This window comes from Canis lupus, chromosome 25 (genome assembly GCF_048164855.1).
Source record: "Canis lupus baileyi chromosome 25, mCanLup2.hap1, whole genome shotgun sequence".
NCBI classification, from domain to species: Eukaryota; Metazoa; Chordata; class Mammalia; order Carnivora; family Canidae; genus Canis; species Canis lupus.
This window is the reverse complement of record NC_132862.1, coordinates 4,872,080-4,897,319: the sequence shown is the minus strand read 5'-3', so window position 1 is coordinate 4,897,319 and position 25,240 is coordinate 4,872,080. Positions and strand designations below refer to the sequence as shown.

General features: G+C 51.5%; 1 protein-coding gene and 1 long non-coding RNA gene across 9 annotated transcripts in view; one reads left to right on the top strand and one right to left on the bottom strand.

The window, feature by feature from the left end:
• Positions 1 to 19,404, bottom strand: part of NCKAP5L (NCK associated protein 5 like) — a 30,015-nt gene extending 10,611 nt beyond the window's left edge. Inside the window, exons 1-5 of one of the 5 annotated variants that reach the window (XM_072797991.1) lie at positions 19,250 to 19,404; positions 2,428 to 2,487; positions 1,302 to 1,460; positions 467 to 535; positions 304 to 342 (exon numbers count right to left, since the gene is read on the bottom strand). In XM_072797991.1, coding sequence (XP_072654092.1) covers positions 304 to 342; positions 467 to 535; positions 1,302 to 1,424 — 231 coding nt within the window. In that variant the 5' untranslated portion in view covers positions 1,425 to 1,460; positions 2,428 to 2,487; positions 19,250 to 19,404. Of the gene's footprint in view, positions 1 to 82; positions 120 to 303; positions 343 to 466; positions 536 to 1,301; positions 1,461 to 2,427; positions 2,488 to 5,006; positions 5,100 to 19,249 lie in introns of those variants that run through there. The other 4 variants (XM_072797993.1, XM_072797992.1, XM_072797995.1 and 1 more) reach the window with 4 other exon arrangements.
• LOC140617126 (uncharacterized) overlaps positions 9,120 to 25,240 on the top strand; it is a 44,186-nt gene continuing 28,065 nt past the window's right edge. For 2 of the 4 annotated variants that reach the window (XR_012017362.1, XR_012017360.1), the window contains exon 1: positions 19,469 to 19,590. This is a non-coding gene — a long non-coding RNA (uncharacterized lncRNA). Of the gene's footprint in view, positions 9,264 to 19,468; positions 19,591 to 22,394; positions 22,532 to 25,240 lie in introns of those variants that run through there. The other 2 variants (XR_012017361.1, XR_012017363.1) reach the window with 2 other exon arrangements.

The following is a 25,240-nucleotide window of genomic DNA, read 5'->3' as shown; positions in this document are numbered from 1 at the left end:
CTGGAGAAACCAGCTGGGGCCAGGATGAGGGAAGGATTCAAGCCCAAATCAAAGTTACCACAGCTCAGAGACCTGGCCTTACCTAGCCCACCTCTGCCTCCGGGTAGAACAGTATGGACCTGTCCGAGGTGGGGAGAAGGAGCCTTGTTGGAGGGTCCGTAGGCCTTTTCCACCAAGCTCCCTCCTCTAGCCCCTAAGTGAGTAGGCTCAGGGGTCCCCAGGAAGGACATCCCCTGCTGTATTCAGGGCCTCTCCCCAGGGCATCTGGGTTCAGGGGTGAGACTGTCCCCCATGGTTGCTTACCTTCTGGTTTAGCAGTGCCTGCACCACGTGGTTGGCAACCTGGGGACAGAGGGCCCGAGGCAGAGCTATCAGCCCACCAGCCCCTGCCTGGAGCACTGACCACCCGTGCTCCTCCCCACTTCCTCGTAACCCCTACACCAGTCCCCCCAGAGACCCCACAGACCTCATCTAGACAGCGCTCGTAAGTCTCCCGCTGGTTTTCATTGGCCTGGGCAAGTGCCGAGTTCTCTGCCTGCAGGAGGGAGAAAGAGGGTGATAAAGGAGGCTGTGGGATCATTCTTCCACCAGGGTAATTCCTTTTGGGGAATGGGAGGTAGGGCGTCTCCTAGCTACACCCCTAACCCAGCTCTTGGCTCTGGCTGGATTCCCCACGGGGGTAGGGTGGGGTGGGGTGGGGTGGGTGGTAGCTACAGAGACAGATGGAAGGCATCAGAAAGGCAGAGCGGAGATGGCTGGTTTTCTGTAAACCCCAACCTCAGTCAGGGAGGATGGAGGGCCTGGGGAGACACAGTGGCCAGGATACGCTGGAGGATGCCAGGAGTAATCCTTATTTCCCCGCAGGGAGGGCAGAGGAGGCTGGGGGAGGAGACTATGGCGAAGAGCCTAGTTTGGGGATCCATGTTTGTCCCCCGACTCCTAAGCCCTGGGTCATCTAAACCCTTCTTCCTGTGGCCTCCGTGACCACGCCTTTCCTAGACCAGCAAGGGCATGAAAGTGGGGGAGAAAAGGGGGGAAGAAGGGAGACCTTTGGGGATTAGGACAGCCCGACCCCTGTGCAAGATTCTTGTCCCAAGTCACCCCCGACCCCTCCACCCGGATCAGAGAGCTCGGAGCAAAGAAAGGGCTTCTCAGAGGAGCTCTGTCAGAGAATGTTCTGCTCTGTTCCAGCCCAGCAGAGGTGGGCTGAGAGGAAGGCCCCCCCCCCGACGTCAGAAGAGCCCATCCAAGCTCCTGGGGCCTCTGGTGGGTCCCGCCACCCGCACCCCGGGGTGTCCCACCTCTAGCTCCCGGAGGCGGCGCAGGAGCTCCTGGCAGGTGCCCGGCTCCGTGGCGCTGTCACCACCCTCTCCCGGCCTTGGCTTTGCGGGACTCCCGGCGGGCTGGTCCATGGCCTCTGACATCAGGCCCTGGGAACAAGCGAGAGAAGCCCTGGCAGGCTGCTCCAGGGCGGGGGGGAGGTGAGCGGAGGAGGAGGACAGACAGGACACTTGTCAGTGTTCCTGAAGTCCAGTGTGACCGACGTGCCATGGATACTGTAACAATCCAGGGCCTGACTCAGGCTCTTCTGGTCACAGGACAGACCCACAGACACACTCTTCCCATTTGAAGAACGGAGGCTATTGTTTCATAAATCTCAGCAACCGCGCTCACCCTAGTGCAGGTGACACAGATGCTGGCCAGGTGTGGGGATAGGCTGCCCCCCAGCTCCCTGCTCCCCTGAGACCCGGGGGCCCGGTCTCTTTGTGCATCCCGTTCCCTCTGCAGAGGTCCCCTGACACCTCCCTGCCTGCCACTTGGCCGCTCCTTCCTATGCATTCTTTGGGGTTCCCAGTCCCGGTGGCATGGCTCTGTGCCTGCCTGTCGGGGAGGGTTGACCCCGTGAAGGCAGGGACTCTGTGTTCACGTCCCTGCCCAGACTCCCGCTCCTTGGTGGGGAACCCGGCTTGGAGGAGACCGATTGATGACAAAACCGACTAGTGTGTCATTGCCCGAGAACGACACAGCCAGGGTCGTGGCCTGTACTGTGCGCTGTGATGCCCCCCACGCTGGACCACTGTCACAGCTACTGGCTGTACCCGACCAGGCTTCGGCAGCTATCTGAGGTTCAATTTCTCTGCTAGAGGAAAGCATTCGTTTCCTTCTTTCACACAGATATTGTAGAAATTTCCAGAAGATGGAAAACCCTTCCTAACATAAAAGGGTGGAGGCCCCTAGTTCACCGTGGACTACTTGCCTCTCTGATCCGCTGAAGCCCCCACAAAAGGAGCTTAGAGCTTTCAGGCCAAGGAAGAGAGGAGCCCTCTGAAAGACCCCCCTCATCCTCCGCTCACCCACCCACCCCTCCCCCACCTACCCCTGCCCTCCGGGCCCCCCACCAGCGTGCACAGGCTCAGAGCCCCTCACCTCTCTGCCTCCTCACCCAGGCTGGCGCACTCACTCTAGCAGCCGGAAAGGTCACCTCGCCTGTGGAGAGAGAGGGAGACGATGGCAGCCGTGCTTTCCACAAGCATTCATGTGGCTCCTGCCATGTGCCAGGCCCCGGGCCTTGGGGATGAACAAGCCGGAGAGAGCCCTGCCTTTATGAAGCTTCCATTCCACTGGGGGAGGCAGATAACACACAGGTGAACCAATGAACAAGCATCAGGTCCCCAGAAGGCACCGAGAGGTGACAAGGAAGCAGAGATCTCAGGGAAGTCCAGATGAAATTCTGGAATGAGGGAGGAGCACTACAGGCGGAGCAAAGAGCCAGTGCAAAGGTCCCTAGATCTCAGCCAGAAATCACCCAGACACCAAAGAGGAATGAGCGGCACCACATGATGCTTTATGGCTCTTCCACAACATATGCTGTCTTCTTCTTCTTCTTCTTTTTTAATATTTATTTATTTGAGAGAGAAAAAAAACAAACTGTGCACACATAGAGGGAGAGGGAGAGGGAGAAGTAGACTCCCAGCCAAGCAGAGTCTGACTTGGGGCTCGATCCCAGGACCCCAGGATCATGACCTGAGCTGAAGGCAGACGCTCCACTGACTGAGCCGCTGTCTTCTTTAATCCTCATAACCACAACGGGAACTAAACTCTATGATCAACAACACCTATATTTGAGACGAGGAAACGGAAGGGCAGGAAATTACGCTTCCAACACGGAGCGTATCCTGTGTGCCAAGCAGTGTGGCGGCACTTTCTCAGGCACCGCTGCACCTGATCCTCCTAACAACCTTATGGGGGGGCACCAGCCAGGATGAGGTGCAGTATCTGGAGGCATATGGCTGGTTCACAACAGCGGACAGGCCTCCATTCCCCCTTCCTACGCGGCCTCTCTGCACACACACGGGTTTACAGAGAACTGTAAGCTCCTTATACTCTGTAAGCTCCTTAGAGTCCCAGGGCCCCTGGAGCTCTGCAAACGGGACAGATCTGGGTTGGAATCCCGACTCTACAAACTGTTTCCTCACCTGTAGAACGTGCATGAGAATACTTGGCCCAAATGGTTGTTGGAGGATGAAATGAGATAATGCGTGTAGAGGGTCTTGCAGGAACTCAGTAAATGGACGTTTCCATGATTACAACCCCAAAGAGGCACAATGTGAAGTCCCGCCTGTTCCCTACTGCTGTCGTCTGCTCACCTATAAGGGACCCCGCATCCCGGGCTCCTCACTGTGGGGTCTGGGCAGTGGGGGCACCCCCGGACCTGACAGGGCCGCTCTACCCACCTTGTGCTGGGGTGGGGGGGAGCTCCTCCTCCCAACCCCTCCCCACCAGCTGCCAGCCCAGCCTTCACCCCAGAGGGAGAAAGAGGCAACTACAAGGGCAGAGAAACTTCTTTCCCAGTGTACGTGCCCTTGTGTGTATGACAGCGGGAAGGGGGGTTCTGAAAAGTGCGGGAAAAGGAAAAACTTGTAATACTTTATTTTTAAACACTCCACAACAATCTAAAGTCCTTTGTTATTTTAACAACATTAAAACATGTATTGGGTATAGCTTCATTTGCTCATGACATTATCGTGTTTGATATTTTTAGAAATGGACAGGCTTGGAAAAAAATGAAAAAAATTCAGGACATATCCTCCTTCCCACATACATAAATAGGGGTTAAAACCAAAAAAAGGCCTCGGGTTACCTCTACCACTTGGGTTCCATCCCACCCCAGCATGCCATCTCCTGCTAGTCAGGGGCTCCCCATTATGCACGCCCTCCGCCCGGTTCCCTGGCTCTCCCCTCAATCCCCTCGCCATCTCTCCCCCGTGGACACCTCCAGGGAATAGCGGGGGGTGGGGAGGTGGGGGCCACACAGTAGGGAGGGTGAGGAGAGCAGTGGGGTGCACCCGGCAGTGTCCAGGGGCCAGAAAGGGAGAATGATAAAGCTGGGGAAGGCCCAAGTCTTTGTGTCCTCAACCACCACAGCAAAAAGCAAACTGAGCGTGAAGATGGTTTAGGAGGCGATCTTTTCCTAAAGAAAAAAAAGCAAAAATGAAAATGCACCCAGGAGGCCAGGTCGTGGGGACTGGCTGCGGGTTATGTAGGGGCTTTCTGTGTGCGGAGGGGGGTGGGGACCCCCCTGGGCCCTGAGAGCCCGCTGCTGAGCTGAGCTCCTGGTCCCGGCGGGGGACCCTCCGAGCCACAGGCCGCCCCAAGGCAACGGCTCTGTCGCGGGGGCCAGGGTCTGTGTCCCCGGCTGCGCTCCGGGAGTGAAGGCAGACTGTGACTCAACCTCACTGTGGGGACAGGGTTTCTGCCCTGGGTCGGCGGCCGGGCCAGCTCGGGCGGCGGCCTTCTCTCCGACGGCAGGGCCAGGGCCGGCTCGGGCAGTGCAGGAGCTCCGCGGGCAAGAGCACCTCCTACACCCCCTCCCCGGTCTGCGCTTTCCGCCTAGATCTCGGGGACCGGCAGCCCGACTGCCCCCCAGGGGCCTCCTCGGGGGTCGCGGGGCTCCCCTCTGGCCGGGGCTGCACCCCCGCCGCCCCCCGCCCCCGGCCCCTACTCACAGCCTCCGAGCTCGGCCCCGCCCGGGCCACCCCCGGCCCGGGTCCTCGGGGTGGCCCCGGCTCCCGGCCTTCCCGCCGCGGCCCCCCACGCCGCGCCGATGCCACGCGGGGGACGCCACGCGGGTCGGGGCGCAGCCGGGGCGCGCCCCCGCCCCCTGCAACCGAGGCTTCTCCCGCCAGAAGTGCCGCCGGGCAGCCCCGCCCCCCACAAAGGCCTGATTCAGAGGGAGGTGACCTCAGTGCCGAGGGGCGGGCGGGGGAGGGGACGGAGGGGACCCGAGCCTCCCGGGCCTCCCGGGCCCTCCCTCGGCCTGACCCGGGAGGGGGAGCAGCTGCTGGGGGGCTCGGGGAACCCGGGGACACCATGCACGGGCCCCGTCCAGGCCCTTCCGTCGGCCGGAGCAAAGGAGCAAAGGAGCAAAGGAGCAAAGGAGCAAAGGAGCAAAGGAGCAAGGCCCTGGCGCCTGGCCAGCCGGGGCGCAGGCAAGACACCGACCCCAGCCCCAAGCCCCGGCCTGGGAGTCAGGACTGAGGGGTGGCAGCAAGCCCGGCTCCCAGGCGCCCCCATCCGGCCCTGAGGAGCCCCTCACTCACCAGCTGTTCCCCCCAGAGTCCTCTAGGGAAAGAGGCCAGGGACCAGGAGGGGGAGGGGGTGGGCAGCTGTGGGAAGGCAGAGATGGGGAAGCTCACTTTAATAAGAGAATCATCCGTAACAACAACCGGTTCCCCCCTGCTCCCCCCCCATCCCCCAGCTGCTTTCTGGAATCCCCGTCACACCCAAGAGTCCACTTGTAAACAGCAACTTCTGCACCCCACAGCCAACACTCCTGCCAGACAGTATCAGTCCTGGGCTGTTGGGAGTGAGGGGATAAAGGGACTGAGGCCCCAGGGCATTCCTGGCCTCAAAGTAGCCACCTTAATCCCAGCCCAAAGCATCTTTTAGCCCTAAGAATTCCAACCAGCCCCCCCACAACCCCACCCCCCGCGGGGAAAGAGGACAGACAAGAATTTCCTTCCCTCCTCCAGACAACTGGCCCCAAGACACAATAGGCCTACAGAGAGGCATGTGTCCATGGGGAAGGGGCCCCCAGCATCCCCTTCCAACTTCCTCTTCGAGAGCACTGCAAGAACCTCCAGCCCTTGGTGCAGCATCAGCCCCCTGCCCCTGCCCTTCCGAGGCAGGCAGGAGGAAGGGCAGTCACGCTGAGCCCCAAAGTCTTACAGACTTCGACACCCCTTACCTCCCCTCTCCCGGCTCCTTCATGCCCCTTGTCCAGGCATAACCCAACAACAACAACAACAACAAAGCAGCTGCTGGAAGTGGGGAGCTGAAGGGGCTCAGACACAGACACAATGGGTTTACTTATAGGGCCACATGGCCAGGGGTTCCACTCCCCAAAGCCTAGCTGGGCCCATTCTCGCCAAAAGGCAGATTTAGAGTCTAGTCCCAACACTACAATTTATGTGCTGTGAGGCTTTAGGGAAATCACTCAATCTCTCAGGGACAAGTTGCTTTATGCCAAAAGGAGGCTGTTCTACAACAGTGGTTCTCAAAAGATGGTCCAGGGAACCTAATGTTCTTCTAAGGAATTCACAGAGTTGAAACTATTTTCATACTACTACTAAGACATCATTTGCTTTTTTAAGTTTCACTCTCTTAGGAGCATATAGTCGCATTTTCCAGAGACTACATGATCCGTGATATCACAACAGACTGAATATAGAAGCAGATATGAGAATCCAGCTGCCTTTTATTAAGTCAGACGTGACATATACAAGAACATATATGCCATTCTTTTCACTGCTTTTTTTCTTTTGGAAAATATATAGTTACTTTTCATAAATATGTTAACATATGCTAACATACATGTGGGTTTATTATTTTAAGTCAATGAAATGTTTAAAACCCTCAGTTCTAAAAAAATAAAATAAAATAAAACCCTCAGTTCTAATTTATAGAACAGTAAGTGGTCAATAGGTAGAACCTATAGAAACCAAAGCTCTTTTGGGGTACTCAACTTTTAAGAGGTAGGAGAGGTCCTCAGGCCAAAATAGTTTGAGAATCACTTTTCTAGACCAGCGTTGTCCCCTGGGGGGACAGAAAGTTCTTTCTGTGATGATGAAATGTTTATTCTGTGCTCTCCAATATGGTAGCCACCAGCTACATGTAGCTCTCGAGCCCATGAAACGTAGCTAGTTCACCTGAGGAAATGAATTTTAAATTTATGTAACCACACGCAGCCAGGGCCTACAAGTAACCACATGCAGCCAGGGCCTACTGCACTGGACGATCCCTGGGATTCCTTGACTTGGGCTTTCAAGGTCAATGCTCTTTTCCAGAGTCTAGAGGTTGGGGATAGGGCAGGACTTGTGTCCTCAGCTTTTGCTCACACTGTTCCTTATTCTCTCCTCACCAAAGGGAAGCCATCCCAGCCAGCTCATCAGTTCTCCTGACACTCCCACCAAGGTTTAGTGAGAGTTGCACTCTTATCTTCTAAGGCTACTTCACACCCACTCCACTCTCCTCAATTGTCTGCCCTCATTTCCCCAGAGGATTAAAGCCAGCAAAGGGAAAACCCTTCAAATCTCCTATTACTGTCAGTCCTCCCAGCCCCATCGAACACTTGTACCTCCCCACCTCCTCCCATCACAGCAAAGGGGCTGCCATCTTCTAAGGCAAGGCCAGTCCTTCCTGCCCCAGCCCACTCCCACTCAGGCCTTCGCTATTTACCTCCTGAAGGGACCTTTCCCACCTGCCCATTTTATTTTTTTTTAAAGATTTTATTTATTTATTCATGAGAGACACAAAGAGGCAGAGACACAGGCAGAGGGAGAAGCAGGCTCCATGCAGGGAGCCAGATGCGGGACTCGATCCCAGGACCCCGGGGATCAGGACCTGAGCCAAAGGCAGACACTCATCTGCTGAGCCACCTGGGTGCCCCTCCCATCCGCCTTTAAAACTTCTCAGGTGTCTTTCTTCTAAAAAATAATTTTCCCCTGACATTTCCCTAGACAGTCCCCCTCCTGCCCTCCCACAGCCAAACTTCTCAAACACACACACACACACACACACACACCCTACAAACAACAACAAAACCCATCCTCACGTCTCACTCCTTCCTCAACCTGATCCAACATCAGCAGTAACGGCTACCATGCTAAATACAAACAAGATTTTTCCATCCCCGTTGCCTTCTCAGGCACAAGTGCCTCTGGTGACCACTTCCTCCTGGACTTTTTTAAGCTTCTAGACATAGTTCACATCCCACATGACTCACCCATTTAAAGTATGCAGTTCGGTGGTTCGTAGTGCAGGCACAGATCTATGCCATTGTGGCAATCTTAGAACATTTTCATTACCCTTTAATTAGCACCTCCCCCCCCAGGGGACCTATTTTCTGCCTATAGATTTCCCTACTCTTAACATTTCATGTGCATGGACTCGTGTACTAGGTGGTCTCCAAGACTGGCTTCCTTCCCTTGCGCCACGTTTGCAAGGTTCATCCATGCTCAAGCGTGGATCAGTACTACGTTCCTTTTTATGGCCAAATAATATGCCATTGTATGGAAGCCACCCGCTGTTTATCTAGTCATCTGTTGATGGACATCTGGGCTGTCTCCACTTTTTGGCTCTCGTGAATAACACTGCTGTGAGCATCCGTGTGCAGGTGTTTGTATGGATGTAGGTGCTCACTCCTCTTGGGTGCACACCTAGGAGTGGACTAGCTGGATCACATGGTGACTTCAGGTGTACATTTTGGATAAACTGCCAAACTGTCTTCCAAAGTGAACGCACCGTTTTACAGTCCCGCCAGCAGTGTGTGAAGGTTTCCCTTTCTCCATGTCCTCACCACTGGTTATTGTCTGATTTTTGGATTCTAGTCACCCTAGTAAGTGTGAAGTGATCCCTCATTATGATTTTGATTTATATTTCCCTAATTAAGGATGCTGAATGTTTTTTCATGTGCTTATTGGCCATTTATGTATCTTCCCTGGAGAAATGTCTATTTGGATCTTTTGCTCTTTTTAATCAGATTCTGTGGGGGTTTTTAAATTGAGCTGTAAGGGTTTTATTTTATTTTTTAAAGATTTTATTTATTTATTTGACAGAGAGAGAGCACAAGCAGGGGGAACAGCAGAGGGAGAGGGAGAAGCAGGCTCCCCACTGAGCAGGGAGCCTGATGCGGGGCTCAATCCCAGGACTACAAGATCATGATCCGAGCCAAAGGCAGACACTCAACCGACTGAGCCACCCAGGTACCCCAGTAAGGGTTTTAAAAATATATTTTGTGTACAAGTCTCTTATAAGATATATTACTTGCAAGTATTTTCCTATTCTGTAAGTTGTCTTTTCACTTTCTTAATGTCTTTCACTTTCTTTCACCTTCTCCTGGATGACTCTCCCCTGGTCTATGATGCTCCTCTTCTCTCCCCAGCCATCTTGCACCTCTACTTCTAGGTGTGTGTGTGTATTTTAAAACTTTATGTGGTTTTTTATGATTGTTTATATACACACACATACTTAAAAAAAAAAACAGATACAGCATGTTCTCACCGTTCTCCACCTTTCTTTAGAAGGACAATTAAAAAAAAAAATGAAACCACAGACTTTATTTGAATCTTACCAGTTTTTCCACTGATCTTCTATTCCAATATCTAATCCAGGATCCCACATTGTAGTTAATCACCAAATCTCCTTCTTCTCCCATGATTCATGATAGTTCCTCAGTCTTTGTCTTTCATGACTTTGACATTTTGGAAGGGAACTGATTGGATCAGTATTTTGGAGAGTGTTCCCTTATTGGGGTTTGCTCGATGTTTTTTCCAGTTAGACTGAGGTTATGAATTTTTGGAAAGAACACCACAGCGATGATGTGCCCCTCTCAGCGCATTATACCAGGAGGTATAATGCTGAGATGTCTTATGATGGGTGAGGTTAACCTTGACCACCTGGTTAGGTGGTCTCTACCAGTGGGTTTATCCACTGTAAAATTACTAGTTTTCCTTTTGTAATTAGTAACCAGTTGGGGGGCAAAACTTTGTGGCCATGCAAATATCCTGTTTCTGCTTAAATTTTCACCCACTAATTTTAGGATTCATCGGTGGATCTTGCTTACAGCAATTACTGTAGTGTTCTAATGATAATTTTTTATTTCCCTCATTCCTTTTACGTTTATTAATTAAAGTTTTCGGTAAGGAAGAGCTGTCCCTTCACTGCCACCGATTTACTTAATTACATACTTATATTAGCATGAACTCACAGATATTTTATTCTTTGGATTATAATCCAATATTATCATCACTCGTCTCATCGCTTAAATTCCAGCTTTGATCATTGAGAACTCTTTCAGGTTGGCTCTTCTTCTTTCAACATTCCTCCATTTAAAAAAGTTTATTTACTTTTTAACATCTGCTTACTTCCTGGCACCATAAGATGTTCCAGACTCGTATTTTCCCTGCCACCATCACTTTTCCAGGGAGCTCTACAAGAGCAATCATCTTTCTAAAACTGCAAGTCTGATTTGTCTCCCTACTGCCTCAAATCTTCCCATGACCTCTGACTACGCTGAGGACAGACCCAAGCCCCTTAGCACAGCCCTGAAGCCCTGCCCCGGCCCCAGAGCAATTCTCCTGCAAAACTGTCCTGAACTGATGCAGCCCACACTGATCTGTCTTCTTGAAGTGCTTCCTGCAGTATTTCCAACTGAAATGCGTCCAGTTGTCTGGTCCTCCCCTGGAGGAAGAGGGGACTTCCTGTGCTGTTAGAAGGGGAGCTCCCTGCAGAGGAGCCTGCCTGCACTTCTGTACTCCCCTCACCCCAAACTTTCTGCCAGTACATTGCTTCTGCCAGTGAAGCCCTGAACCTGATGATCTCTTTTCATTCCAGACAGAACCAAGACCAGAAAAAAGGGACAGTGGGCACATTAGGTTCTCTTATTTTTTTTTTTTTTTAAGATTTTATTTATTTATTCATGAGAGACACAGAGAGAGAGGCAGAGACACAGGCAGAGGGAGAAGCAGGCTCCCTGCAGGGAACCAGACTTGGGACTTGATCCCAGGTCTCCAGGATCAGGCCCTGGGCTGAAGGCTGCGCTAAACCACTGAGCCACCGGGGCTGCCCCTCATCAGGTTCTCTTAAAGAACCCCAACAGGCCCCCACCCACAAGGCTCTGAGGGCCCATATGACAAACCATGCTGAGAGGTGCGCAAGAGACATTTTCAGCTTTGGACCCAACGCTGATATGACCTTATCCAAGCCCTCAATCCCCTCTCAGGCCTTGGGGACTCCCTCTGGCAAATGGGGCTAATCTGTTCATTCTGTAGGTATTTCCAAACAGATCACTCAATAGGAGGCACAATGCTGGGTACTGGAGGACAATTCAGAGATGGATCAGCTCTTCTGTCTTCCTGGGGCTTTCAGTCTAGCAGGGGACATAATTACATGCAGGTAATAGCTGTACTGTGAAGGATGTTCCACGAGGGAAGTCTTTTGGAGAACTTTAAAGATCAGGGGAGAAATATTAAGCTGCAGCTGGAACAGTTTTTCAGAATTTAAGGCATCGGGTGAACTGAGGCTTTAGAGAGCAGTGGGGTTTAGGTACATGGGAACGGCAAGGGGGTCATTCTAGGCAAAAGGCTGGCATAAACAGAAGGAAGCAGAAATCTGGGGGTGTGCACGGAAATGCAATGACTCAGTGCAGCTGGACTGAAGGGCATTTGAAGGTGAGTGTTTCCTGGGCCCCCGGCCCATGGCAGCTACTAACTCCTCTCCTATCTCCCGGACCAATAGCAGAGTCAGCATATTTGCAGCACCCGGGGTGTAACCAGAGACACGTGCTGGGTCCCACAGGAAGAGCTGAGGCACAGAGGCTCCTGGAGGCAGTCGGGGAGGCGACTGCTGAGTTGACTACTGGAACATCAGCTCTCTGCTCTCAGACCCAAGAGGAAGAGGGCCTGGAAGGCCACACAGCCTGTTGGCTCTCAGGCTGTACCTGTAGGCTACACCACTGGGCCCCCAGGTTCCCATCCTGGCCTCTTCCTTCAAAGGGGAACAGGCTTTGGCTGGCCAAGTGCCGTCCACATCCAGGCAGCTTCAGTGTTGACTCAGTGGGTGCCATGTGGCCAGAGTGTGGAGGTGACCTCCTAAGCTGCCAGCTCTGGCAGGAAGCAAGTAGCCTTCTGTGGGAACGCTAAGTAGCTCTGGCTCACCCACAAGCCCTCACTGGACTCTGCTCTTGTGCCCACAAATGGGAGGGAGGCTCCCTGGATTCCGGTCCTGGCTTAGCCATACTGAGTGACGCTGAGTGAAGCCTAGACCCCTTCTGGGACTCAGTTTTCCTACCCGTAAAGTGGGGTGAGCGCTCTCTGACTTCTCTCTTCTGCAGGGCATAGAAGGATGAGATCATTTCTGGACAGGGATTGCAGCTGGGAAGACAGGTCCCCTCGTGTGGGGTAGGGGGTTGAAGGTAAGGCACTGGGCAGGGCTTTTAGGGAGAAGCCCTTGGTTTACATTCTGCCTTCCTCCTACAGGGCCCAAAGGCTTCCCAGGAAGGCGGGGGGTGGGGGTGGGGTGGGGGTGAGAGTAGGGAGAAGGAAGGGTCAGCTAAGCCAAGAGCTTTAGCCTTCTTCTAGCCCCAGGGACAGGAAGTGAGGTGCCGTCTAGAGAGGAAGTGAGGAGCAAACACCCCCCAACTTCCCTTCGGCCGACAGGGGAAGGAAGGCTCTAGCTGCAGCAGCCTGCAGGCCCGGAGCTGGGGATAGACGCCGGGCAGTGGGGGTGGGGAGGAGGCACTATCAGCACCATCTGGCAGAGAAGGGGTTTCTTGTTTTGGACACCATAAACCTCAAGTGGCCCAGGACATCCCACAGACAGGCAGAAAGCGGATAAGAGAAGCCACAGAAGTCAAGTTAAAAACCCAGTTTTCCAAAAAAAAAAAAAAAAAAAAAAAAAAAAACCCAGTTTTCCAGATCACATGTACTATATTCACAGTCCTGGCCCCAGACTCCCCCAGCTTCACGCCGGGCCGTGCCACGTGCCTCCCTCACCCCACACACGCGCACGCTCACCCATGCTACGGCGGATCGGGCCTTCTGATTGCTTGCTCTTACAGTCTACGCCCTTCCTTTGTAGCCTTCATCATGGCTGTAATTCTATAGTTGTTGAATTATTTGATTAAGGTAGATTTTTTGGATCATTACTGCACTCCCAGAGTCTAGCACGACACCCAGCACACAGTAACTGTTGGCCGTAGCTCGAGAAGTCCTCAGAGGCTGGGTTAGACCTTGGTGTCTGAATGAAGTTTAGTATATGATGGTGAACAAATCCTGCTCACGGCCTGGGATCAACTGGTGACCCCAAGGTGGGCAGTAACAATCGGAAACCAGAGACGTAACAGAAGGTGGCAGGAGAAAGCCACGCACACCCAGATATGGCCAACAGGTAACAGAGGAAGACCGTATATGCTATCTGCTATCTTTTGGATGAGGGGGAAAAAATAAGAATATATATTTATATTTATATTGTTTTGTGTAAGGACATTCTTGAGGGATATGTAGGAAACTAATAAGTGAGTATTGTGGAGGGAAAATGGGGTGGAGGTGGGAGCACAGTTTCTCAACATATACCTTTTTGTACCATTTTGATTTTTGGGCTCTATTTTTTTAAAGTCTAGTGCAAAACTAAAATATAAAACTTAAAAAAAAATGTTAGAAGGAACAACCACCTGCGCAAGTGATTTCTAAAGCCACTCCCACCTGGGGCTATCTAGTCTCTTCCCATATTAGGAAGTAGGGACTAGGCCCTCGGGACAAGGGAGAGAGAGGTGAGGAGGGCTGGCTAGATCAGTGTGGGGACGCTGTCCAAAGGACGCCAGTCTTCAGTCCTTTCCTTCCCATAAAGCTCCCCTTGGCCTAGGAGAGAGGCCCTTCCACCCCTAGGCTGTGGTATGGGATGGTTACACCAAACTGTTCAGAAGTTGTTCAGGGCCACTTCCTCTTGGGTAAGAGCTGGGCTCATTCTAGACCCCAAAGGGCAGGGGCAGAGGTGGGCAAGGGGAGAGTTTGGGGCAGTGGGAGTAAGTTGGGGTAAATGATACCTGGAAGTTCCTGCAGCTGCTTCAGGCAGGTTCTGGGGGTGTCTCAACAGATCCTCACACAGACGGACCAATTACAGCCCCCACATCAAGCCAGCCGGGGGTGAAATGAATCAGCCCATAGGAACAGTGCCTGCTGAGAACCCCAGGGCCACAACCCAGGAGCTCTGGGGCCCCTCAGCGTCCCAGCTAGGAACCACCTCATCATTCTTCTACCCAGAGGGTCATCAGGGATGGTCAATTTCAAGCCCTGCAGGAGAGTGAGAGCTGGAGACCGCTGCCCCAAGCAGCACCCCTCAAGCCTTGCAGGCATCAGCACGAGAAGCAGAATGGAGTCGTCTCTCTTTAAAATATCTATATCCATATAGATCTATAGATCCATATAGACATTTTAGAAAGCTTGGTGAGGGACGCCTGGGTGGCTTAGCGGTTGAATGTCTGCCTTCGGCCCAGGGCATGATCCCAGGGTACCAGGATCGAGTCCCACATCGGGCTCCCTGCATGGAGCCTGCTTCTCCCTCTGCCTGTGTCTCTGCCTCTCTCTCTCTCTCTCTCTGTGTCTCTCATGAATAAATAAAAAAAATATTTTAATAAATAAATAAAAAGCTTGGGTAGTACTGGAGAAATCAGGGCTCAAGGTCTGCCATCAGGTCCTGGGAGCCGTGCCTGACTGGGCTCTTCTCAGTGGCTGCTGGACTTTTAGAAATCAGTAATAATAGCAGTGCTAATTCCCCTTAATAACAGCCTGGCCTCCTCGGGCCTCTTTCATCCGTGTAACTCCCAGGGCTGGGAAAATGGCAATTACTGAGCAGGTGCCACACCCAGCGATGATGTGTTATTCATCCATCAGCCCCGGCTGGGAAACTGAGGCGCAGGGAGACTATCCCCTCACACAGAACTAAGGACAGAGGAGCCGAGGGTGCTGCTCCATACCTGCTGTGTTTGGGGAAGGTGTTGAAGATGCGGGCTCTCCTTTCAGAGTCAGCCGGGCCTGGGTTTGGGATGAAGGGGAGGAAGACCCCAGATGCATCCCAAGCCCCCTCCCCAGGCCGCAGCAGGGCCTGGTGGTGGTCTCGGCTGGGAGTCCGGGCCTCTGATCTTGAGCCCATACACTCCCTCTGCCAAAGTACCGCAGAGCAGGCCAACAGCTGCTCTGAGCATCTCTGCCATCTCCACGAGGCATGCAGGCACTACGGGGTAAGTGAGGGCTCAGCCCTCCAAACAGCCCCACGCCACAGGCACGGTCCGCGAAGTGGGAACCCGGGGCACCCTGCAGCTGGGGGGGTGGTGGATCAGATAAAAAACGTGTCAAGAAGTGGGAAGGCTACTTCTTAGCAACCCAAGCCCACCTTTGCAGCCCAATCTCAAACTCTGGCACCAATCCCAAAATAATGATATCCTTCTTATAGCAAGGGCAGGGGAGGGTAGGCAACGAGTCCCAAAAGACTAAAGATCTTTTCCCACCCTGGCCAGAGAGGGAAGCAGCAGCGACGCAAATGAGGATGGGAGGGTAAAGATGGAAGCATTGCCTGTGCAGAGCCAGCCAAAGCCTACTACGTGCTTGGTACAGGGAGGGAAGCTGGAGCAGATGCAACCTCAGTTCTGGGGAAGAAGCCACAAGGGCCAAGCCAGGCAGCCACCAGTGACCCTGTACTCCAACCTTCCAGGGCAGGGCCTGGGGAAAAACAAGGGAGTTGTTCTAAGGGATAGGAAGTTATTTTTCTTCAGCATGTTAGATGTGACCAGAGCCCCTGGGAGGCCCTGAGCAGACACTCTGACCCTCCAAGGGTCGCACTCTTCACGGTCTCAGGTTCAGGAACTGCCCTTTCTGCTGTCAACTAGGCCAGGCCCTTCATGCATGAGAAATCAAGGCAGAGTGGGACCGTGTAGAACACCAGACCAGAGTCAGGAGCCCTGCCACTGACACTCATCATCGTATGAATCACTTCCCCCTCTGGACTTCAGTTTCCCCATTTTTAACACGAGGGCGTTGGACTAGATGTCTCTAGGATCCCTTCCAGCCTATGACTCTATGTTGTTTTGATGTGGCGGCAGATCCCAGATTGATTTACATAAATTTGCATGTTCAATCAGAAATCCCAAACTCCAAGTATAGAAAATCCAATCAGTCCATTAGTGCAGCCAGACTGGGGCTGGAAGAGCCTGCCAGGTTCGGGCGAGGATTGTGGAGCAGACTGGTAGTGGCGGGGAAGTGGGGGAGGCGCAGGGGAGGCAGGGCCAGAAGTGGCATTTGTTCCAAGAGAAGCAGTTGTGGTGACCCAGAGCTGATGGGGCCGGGGTCCCCTCTTCAGCTCTCAGGCAAGGGTCCTTCTCCTCCTGTTTCTAACGGGGCCTCTGGCTGGCCAGCCTCGGAGCCACACCCCAAGAGGAAACAGCAGCCTCTGCCTAGCAACAGCCGCATCCTTCACTCTGACAGGGACTCCACCATTAACCACTTTCTGGGAAACTGACCTCCCCGGGAGCTTCCATTCTCCATTCCAGGGGCTCCTCCAAGTGAGGAAGGTTTCCCTGGGGCTCTAGCCTAAACACCTCCCGCTGCAGCTCCAGTCCAGGGGCACCGGGGCCCGCGGAGAGGGCCCCCCAGGCCCAGCAGAGCTAGCAAAGGGAAAAGCAATGCAGAGAACGTGTCCCACCTCCAACCAATCCCACAGTCTCCCTAACCACCACCTCCTCTAACATCCCCCCCCTGGCACCTGGGAGATCAAGGATGAAAACAAACAAGGGAAACGTGAAGGCCTTTGGCTCTTGGGCTAGAGAGCAAGTCCCAACCTGGAGAGCCTGACTCCTGAGAAACCATACCCCCAGGAGGGAAGGAGGCCGGGAGAGGTGGGGCCGGGGCAGTTTCTCCCTGCTGCCTGGCTTCCATGGAAGGACCTGGGAGGCTGGCTGGGCTGGCTCGCAGCAGGGAGAACTTCTTAAGCCCACTGCCTTGGGCCTGAGGGGTGTGAGTGCACAGGTGAGGTGAGCAGGGCCAGGGAGTGAGATGGGCAACAGCAAAGGGGCTCTTGTCCTCTCCCCATAAGAGGGTGGATGAGTGTACTGTGTGTGCTCCCTGGCTCAGATCCTAAAACAAGTCCCAACAGCTGAGATGCAAACTGTCTCCTGGGAATCTGCTTACCCGGCTGGCCCTTGGCTGCCTACCCTTCCCTTAACTCCTCCCCAAAGACCCAACTCAAAGACTGGCCTGCCAGGATGTCTCAGCAGAGGCCTTGATGGGTGGGCCAAACCCCAGCCAGCAAGAGTTCATCCCCCAAACCACCAGGGGTGAGAAAGACAATGACTATTCTTAGGCAGAATAAGTGAGTCTGTACCCCCCCCCTCCACCCAAGGTTCTAGTCCTAAGTAACTGTGATTTAGAACCTCATCACCCAACACCTCCCTCCTCAAACTAAGTCACCTGCCAGAGGACCTTTCTCCCTTTCAGATTCACTGATCAGGGGAATCATGCAATGTCAAAAAGTGGAAGGGAACGTTACAGCTTTCCAGTCCAAGTGCTGAATTTTACAGAGGAGGGAAAAGAGCCCCAGAGAGGCAAACTGTCTTGGCCAAAGTCACACAGCAAGCTGGGAAAAGCAGGGGCCAGTGCTTCTGACTCCTTGTGCACAGTGATAGCGGCCTGCTCCTCATATACATTGGTTTCTGCCCACTGTGGAACAGCCTTCTTCCCTGCGACCCAGGCCATCTGCCTCTCCAGGTTCCCAATCTGTTCCAAAGACCTAAGCTGAAGAAAGATGCTTGGAAGGCCTGAGCCACCTCATGCACAGACCACAGACTTTGAAAACAAAGTTGAACTATGTGGGACTATAGACAGGAATACACATGTTTCTCTCAAGTAGGACACCCACTAACCCTAGGCTGTTCCTAGAAAGACAGGGAACCAATATGAGAAGTGAATTTTGTGTCTCCCTTCTGGAAAGACAAGGGGTCTTGCACGACAGGGTTTGGTTGGGTTCATTCTTTCCCATTGAGTACTGACCATAGAATGGTTAGACACTGACTCCCTCTATCATCTCCCAGTACCACCCCTGTCCCAGGCAACTGCCTCCAGCCACTACCTCTGGCGGACAACTGTGCTTAGGCAGGAGGACCCAAGGGGAGGGAGAGGGAGGCTGGGAGGGAATAAGAGAGATTTGCCTTAACACCCAGGAACCCATCAGGCTAAGACCCCCGGTTCCTCAGGCGAGCATTTAAGAAGCAGCTGGCAGGCGGGGTGGAGAGTGCTGAGAACCTGGAATATCAGGCCCGCGGGAGGTGCGGGCCCTCTGCGCCCTTGGGGCAGTGCCAGGGCTGGAGACCCAGGGCCTTGAGCCCAGAATAAGGAGAAGGGGGCTGGGGTTTGGTGAGCCGCTCTTCCACTCGGCCTAGGCCAGGGGAGTGTCGGGCACAGATACATTCTCTGCATTCTTCTGGCACCGCAGCCAGGACCCAGAGAGCCTTTCCTGCAGGCGCTGCCCTGGCCCCACACCCGGTCCAGCCCTTCTCCCTCCCTCAGCCTCTCTTTAGTGTTCAGCCTGCCGCCCCCCCTCCTTCTTTCCCGCAGCCCCTCAAAGCCACCAAAGGATTGTTCCTAGAGACCCCGGTCTCCCCGCCTCTCCCCATCCTCCCCACGCCCTACCGCCCCAGGCCACGGGGACTGCAAGGAGGGCGAAGAGGAGCCCAGGGCTCGGCTCCGCGCCTGCGCTTTGGGGCGAGCCCCCCCCCCCCACCCCGCGCGCAACAACCAGGCACCGCTAAGCGGCACCCGGACGGGGGGCTGCGGGTGGGGTGGGGTGCGCAGCTGGGGCAAGGTCAGCGCTTTCAAAGAGGGAGGGAGACCGGCCCCCGGAACATCCCCCTGTCCCGAAAGTTTCCCTTCCGGGGCCATGGAGTGTGCGCGAGGAGGGCGCGGGGGGCGGGAGGGGGTGGGGTGGGGGTGGACAGAGTCGCAGCCGGACCCCCCCGGGACAGTGCGGCGGGAGGGAGGGAGGGGGGGAGGGAGGGGCGGGCGGCGAGGACGGGGCGGGAAGGCGCGCCGCCCCCTCCGACCCGAGGCTGCCACGAGAGCCGTACCCTTCAAACCGCCCACCCCCAGCCCGCAGCTCCCGGGGCTCCGCTCGCGCCCTTTAAATCCCACGTCGGCCCGGCACTCACCGAAATCAGGTGTCGGGCTGGGCCAGGGCAGGCCGGATCCGCCGGGTCCATGGCCGCGGCTCGGGGGCGGGGGGCAGAAGAAGGGGGTGCTGGGGCCGCCTCTTGATGTCAAGGCTTTAAAGGGGCCAGTGGGCCCCGCCCCTCGCCCAGACCCCGCCCCCTCCCTCGGCGCAGCCAATCCGCGTCCGCCCTGGATGCGCGCCCCTCCCAGCCCCGCCAGATGTTCCCAGGACGAGAGCCGAGGCCGCCCGGCCGGAGAGCGCCGCTTCCGCCCGGCTGGGGAGGGCCTCCCCTCCCCCTCCGGAGAGGCGCCGTCCTCGGGCCGGCTCGGGTCCCGCTCGGTGAGCCTCCCGGGCTCCGGGGCGGGAGGGGCCGCGCGGGGCCGAGACGGGGTGGAACGGGGGCATCTAGAGCGGGGACAACTAAGTAGGTGCGCGCGGCGCCACGGGCATGCGCGTCTGCGTCTGTGGGGCTGGGCGTGCACGTGTGTCTGTGGTTGGGAGCCTTGGTGTTTGTAATTTGCCTTCCTGCTTACGTGTTGGGTGTAAATCTATGGGAAGACGCTTGAGTGCCTCCTTGGCCTTAAATGCTCCCTCCTCACTTTTCCTCCTCGGGATCGGGATCGGGATCGGGATCCGGTCCTCCCCGTAATAATGGAGAACTGGGCGCCTGGAAGAGGCTCCGCTCCTTTCAGAGTAGTGCTGGCCGTTTCCTCACTGGAGGGAAGGCCGAGCACAAAGAGGATGGGACCTCGTTCTCAGCCACTTGCTGTCTTGGTGGGGACGAGCACCTGCCCTGCTGAACCTACCGCGTGCTTAGAAGAAGAAAAGCCAGCAGCCCACCTAGGCCCCTGCAGGGCCTCAGCTCCCCTGAAGCTCCCATTCCCCTTGGTCCTTCGTTCAGTATCTATTTGCCCTTGTCTGGATACCGTGTGATCTTCACAGTCTGCATGGTAGTGTGTGGCCGGTTAATGCAGGTTCTAAATGGGGTTCTGCAGAGATATACAGAGGGATCCCTAGCCACCGTCTCTGCCCATCTTATTAAAATTGCTTCTGTTGTGGGAGTACGTGGAATGTATTAACGCATCGAAGCAGTCCGATAAAGGAACATAAAAGCAGAGGGATCTTGGGGTGCGCAAATTGGCTAGGATTAATCAAGAGTTCCTCTCGGAAGAAGGCTCCCTAATTTAGAACGGCACTTGAAGGGCAGAGAGAACTCGAGTAGATCCGGGCAGGGTTAGGACACAAGGAGACTCGGGTAGGAGAGAGCGTATTAGCTGCCCGGGACAGCGAGCCGATCACCTGGGCTGGGTGCGAAGTAGAAGTTAGTGGAGGAGGTTCAGTACGGAGAAGAGCAGAATGAGGGTATGGATTTGACAGGGTAAGTGACACAGGAGTCATTTTGGGTTCTTGAGCGTAGAAATGAGTGCTTGAGATCAGTTATTAGTGAAGCCTAATGACAGGTGGTTATTCCCACCAGCTCTCTCACCTTTGGTTTAAAACAAATTTTATTGGTTGAATTATCCTTAACATACAATAAAAAGCACAGATCTTAGGTGTCCTATTTGGTGAATTTCAACAAGATACACCTATATAATAATCCAGAACAAGATAATGAACATCACCCCCAGAAAATTCCCTCATGTCCCTTTATATTTATAGTTAACTACCCTGCACCTACCCACCCCCTGCAACCTCCTTAATTCTAGCCCCATAGTTTTGTCTGTACTTGGATTTCACATAAGTGTCACCAACTAGTATGCACTTTTTAGTGTCTATATTCTTTAGTCATGTTTTTGACTAATGTGAACCTATTCGTTTTTATTGCTGAGTAATATTCCATTGTATGAATATATCACAATTTCTTTATCCATTCTCCAGTAGATGTATGGGTGTTTCCAGTTTTGGGCTATTATGAATAAGCCCTATAAATATAAATAGCCATAAATAGTCTTATGCAAACCTCTTTGTGAACATGTTTTCATTTCTGAGAAAGCTCACATTTTTTTAAATTAAAGTATTATTGTTGAAATACAGTATCATATTAGTTTTAGGTGTACAACCATAGTGATTCAACATTTATATACATTGCAAAATGACCACAAGTCTAGTCCCCATCTGTCACCAAATTTAATACAATATTATTGACCACATTCCCCATGTTGTACAGTACATCTCCATGACTTGTTTATTTTTTAACTGGGAGTTTAAACCTCTTGATGCCCTTTACCCATATCGCCCATCCCCCTACCATACTCTTTTCTGGCAACCATCGGTCTGTTCTCTGTTATCTATATGTCTGGTTTTGTTTTTCAGATTCCATATGTAAGTAAAATCATAGGGTATTTTTCTTTTTCTGACTTACTTCACTTAGCATAATACCCTCAAGGTCCATCCATATTGTTACAGATGGCAAGATTTCATTGTTTTATGGCTGAGTAATAGTCCATTCTATGTATGTGTATATATATATATATTTGCATATATATGTATATATTGTATCTAATATATATGTAAGCATGTATACGTGTGTATAATATATATACATATACATATATACACGTGCACACACACATCTTATTTATCCATTCATTTATCAATGGACACTTAGTTTGTCCTATATCTTGGCTATTGTAAATAATGCTGCAGTGAACAGGGGCGTGTTTTTGTTTTCTTGGAATAAAAACCCAGAGTGGAATTGCTGGATCATATGGTGGTTATTTTAATTTTTTGAGCAACTTCCATACTTTTCTCCATAATGGCTGTACCAATTTACATTCTCACCACCAGTGCTCAAGTGTTTGCTTTTCTCCACATCATTGTCAACACGTTTGTTATTTTTTGATAATAGCCATTCTGTGAGGTGATAGCTCATTGTGGTTGTGATGTACATTTCTGTGATACTGAGCAGCTTTTCATGTGCTTGTTGGTCATTAGTATGTCTTTGGAAAAATGTCCACTCAAACCATCTGTGCATTTAATTTTTAAATTTTTTCCCATCTCTCCTTCTTCTGTTCATTTTAAATCAGATTTTTTGTTTTAGCTATTGTTCTTTATATATTTTAGAAATTAGCCCCTTATCACATATATGATTTGCAAATATTTTCTTCCATTCAGTAAGTTGCCTTTTTTTTTTTTTTTTTAAGATTTTATTTATTCATGAGAGACACCAAGAGAGAGGCAGAGACACAGGCAAATGGAGAAGCAGGCTCCATGTGGGGAGCCTGACATAGGACTTGATCCCGGGACTCCAGGATCATGCCCTGAGCCCAAGGCAGATGCAGTAAGTTGCCCTTTTGATTTCTTGAGTGCTTGCTCTGCAAAAACGTTTTTAGTTTGATATAGTCCCATTTGTTTATTTTTGCTTTTGTTGCCCTTGCCTGTGGAGTCAAATCCAAAAATTGTTGCTAAGACTGATGTCAGGGAACTCACTGCTTATGTTATCTTTGAGGACTTTTATGGTTTCAGGTCTTATATTCAAGTCTTTAATCCATTTGAGTTGATTTTTGGGTATGATGTTAAGATAGGGATTCAGTTTCATTCTTTTCCATATAATTGCACAACCTCCCCACACCATTTATTTTATTTTTTTTTCTACTCACTACTTTTATTCTCAGCCCTGAGGGCCAATGACAAGCTTGGCTGCGGAGAGGGAACTGGGGGTTGGCAGAAAGTGAGGCATCACTGTGGAGAGGGTGGTTCTTCCTGGGTGAGTGCTGCTGGAGAGAGGGAAGGGGTGGCTCCTCCCCAGCTGAAGAGGCTAGAAAGGCAAGGCCTGGAAGGGGCAGGAACAGCTAAAGCCCAACACCATTTATTGAAGAGATGGTCTTTTTCCTATTGTATATTCTTGCCTCATTTGAGGTAGATTAATTGATCATGTATGTGTGGATTTATTTCTTGGTTCTCAGTTCTGTTCCATTGGCTTTTCTGTTTTGACCCAGTACCATTCTGTTTTTTAGAACAGAATGTTTGTTTTTAGAACTCTTAAATAATCACTATTCTAGTATCTTAGAATAGAGATTATTTAAGAGTTCTGAGAATCTTTTTTTTTTTTTTATTCATGAGAGACAGAGAGAGAGAGAGAGGCAGAGACACAGGCAGAGGGAGAAGCAGGCTCCATGCAGGGAGCCCGACGTCAGACTGGATCCCGATCCCTGGTCTCCAGGATCACACCCTGGGCTGCAGGCGGCGCTAAACCACTGCACCACCGGGGCTGCCCACCATTCTGTTTTGATTACTATAGCTTTGTAGTGTAGTTTGAAGTCAGGGAGCAGGGACTGTGGTACCTCTACCTTTGTTCTTCTTTCTCAAGATTGCATACAAATTTTAGGATTATTTGTTCTATTTCTGTGAAAAAATGTCATTGGTGTTTTGATAGGGATTGCACTGATCTGTAGATTGCTTTTGGTGGTATGGACATTTTAACAGTATTAATTCTTGCAATCCACGAGCAGGATATATCTTTCCATTTGTTTGTGTCTTCTTCAATTTCATCAATGTCATATCATTTTCAGAGTATAGACCTTTCACCTTCTTAGTTAAATTTATTTCTAGGTATTTTTTTAAAAAAATATTTTATTTATTTATTCATGAGAAACAGAGAGAGAGAGAGGCAGAGACATAATGGGAGAAGTGGGATCATGCCTTGAACTGAAGGCAGACGTTCAACCACTGAGCCACCCAGGTGTCCCTACCTTTTTAAGAAAAGATTTTTATTTGAGAGAGACAGAGAGAGCACAAGTGGGGGAGGGACAGAGGGAGAAGGACAAGCAGATTCCTAGCTGAGTGCAAAGCCAGACACAGGGTTCAATCCTAAGACCCTAAGACCATAACCCAAGCCAGTCAGAGGCTTACCCAACTGAGCCATCCAAGTGTCCCTATTAGCCATTGATTCTAGTAGTTTTTTGTGGAGTTTTAGGGAGCTTGATGATAGTGGCATTTTTGGAATCTTGCAGCACTGACTAATTCTTATTCATGCAATCATCAATATTTATTGAATAAGGATCAGTGGGCTAGTCCTGGGTTTACAACAAAGATTAGATATGATCCTTTCCTCACAGGGCTTAAAAATCCAGTAAGACTCCATGTATCTACTGCATTCCAAAACCAAGGGTAGAAAAACCTTACTTAATAGTATGCTAAGCATTTCTAACTATTTTGGGATGTTTCCAAATAACTAAATTTTTGGAAATAAACAGACCATCTGGATTTTTTACTTTTCATTTAGATATTTACTTTAAAAAAAAAAACACACAGCCAGAACATCTGCACTTGTCAGAGCAAGTATCTGCCCTCCTACTTAAAGGCTTTTGCACACTTGACAGCTTAGGCATTCAGATTTTGGCAGATTCTCTATACTTTATAAACCTTCATCTTCACTGACAAGAGGTTAAAGAAGTATAACTAATATTACCCATGATCACTTTGTATCTTAACTCCCTGGTGGTACTATTCACTTAAATTATTTAAGAAAAAATTTTAAAGATTTTATTTATTTATTTATTTATTTATTTATTTATTTATTTATTTATGAGAGAGAAAGAGAAAGAAAGAGTACAACTGGGGCAGGGAGGGTCAGAGGGAGAGGGAGATGTAGGCTCCTTACTGAGGAGGGAGTCTGATGCCAGATTTGATCCTAGGACTTTTGGGACCATGACCAGAGCCGAAGGCAGACGCTTAACTGACTGAGCCACTCAAGTGCCCTAAATTATTAAAAACTATACAGAAGTCCCATAGTTGGTTTTCCATACTTGTTATATACCATTTATCACATATTTTTTAAAAGATTTATTTATTTATTTTAGAGAGAGAGTGAGAGGAGGGGCAGAGAGAGAGGGAGAGAAAGAACCTAAAGCAGAATCCCTACGAGCTTGGAGCCTGATATAGGGCTGGATCTCACAACCTTGAGATCATGATCTGACCTGAAACCAAGAATTGGACACTCATCTGACTGAGCAAGCCAGGCGCCCCATCACATATTGTTCTTTACTTA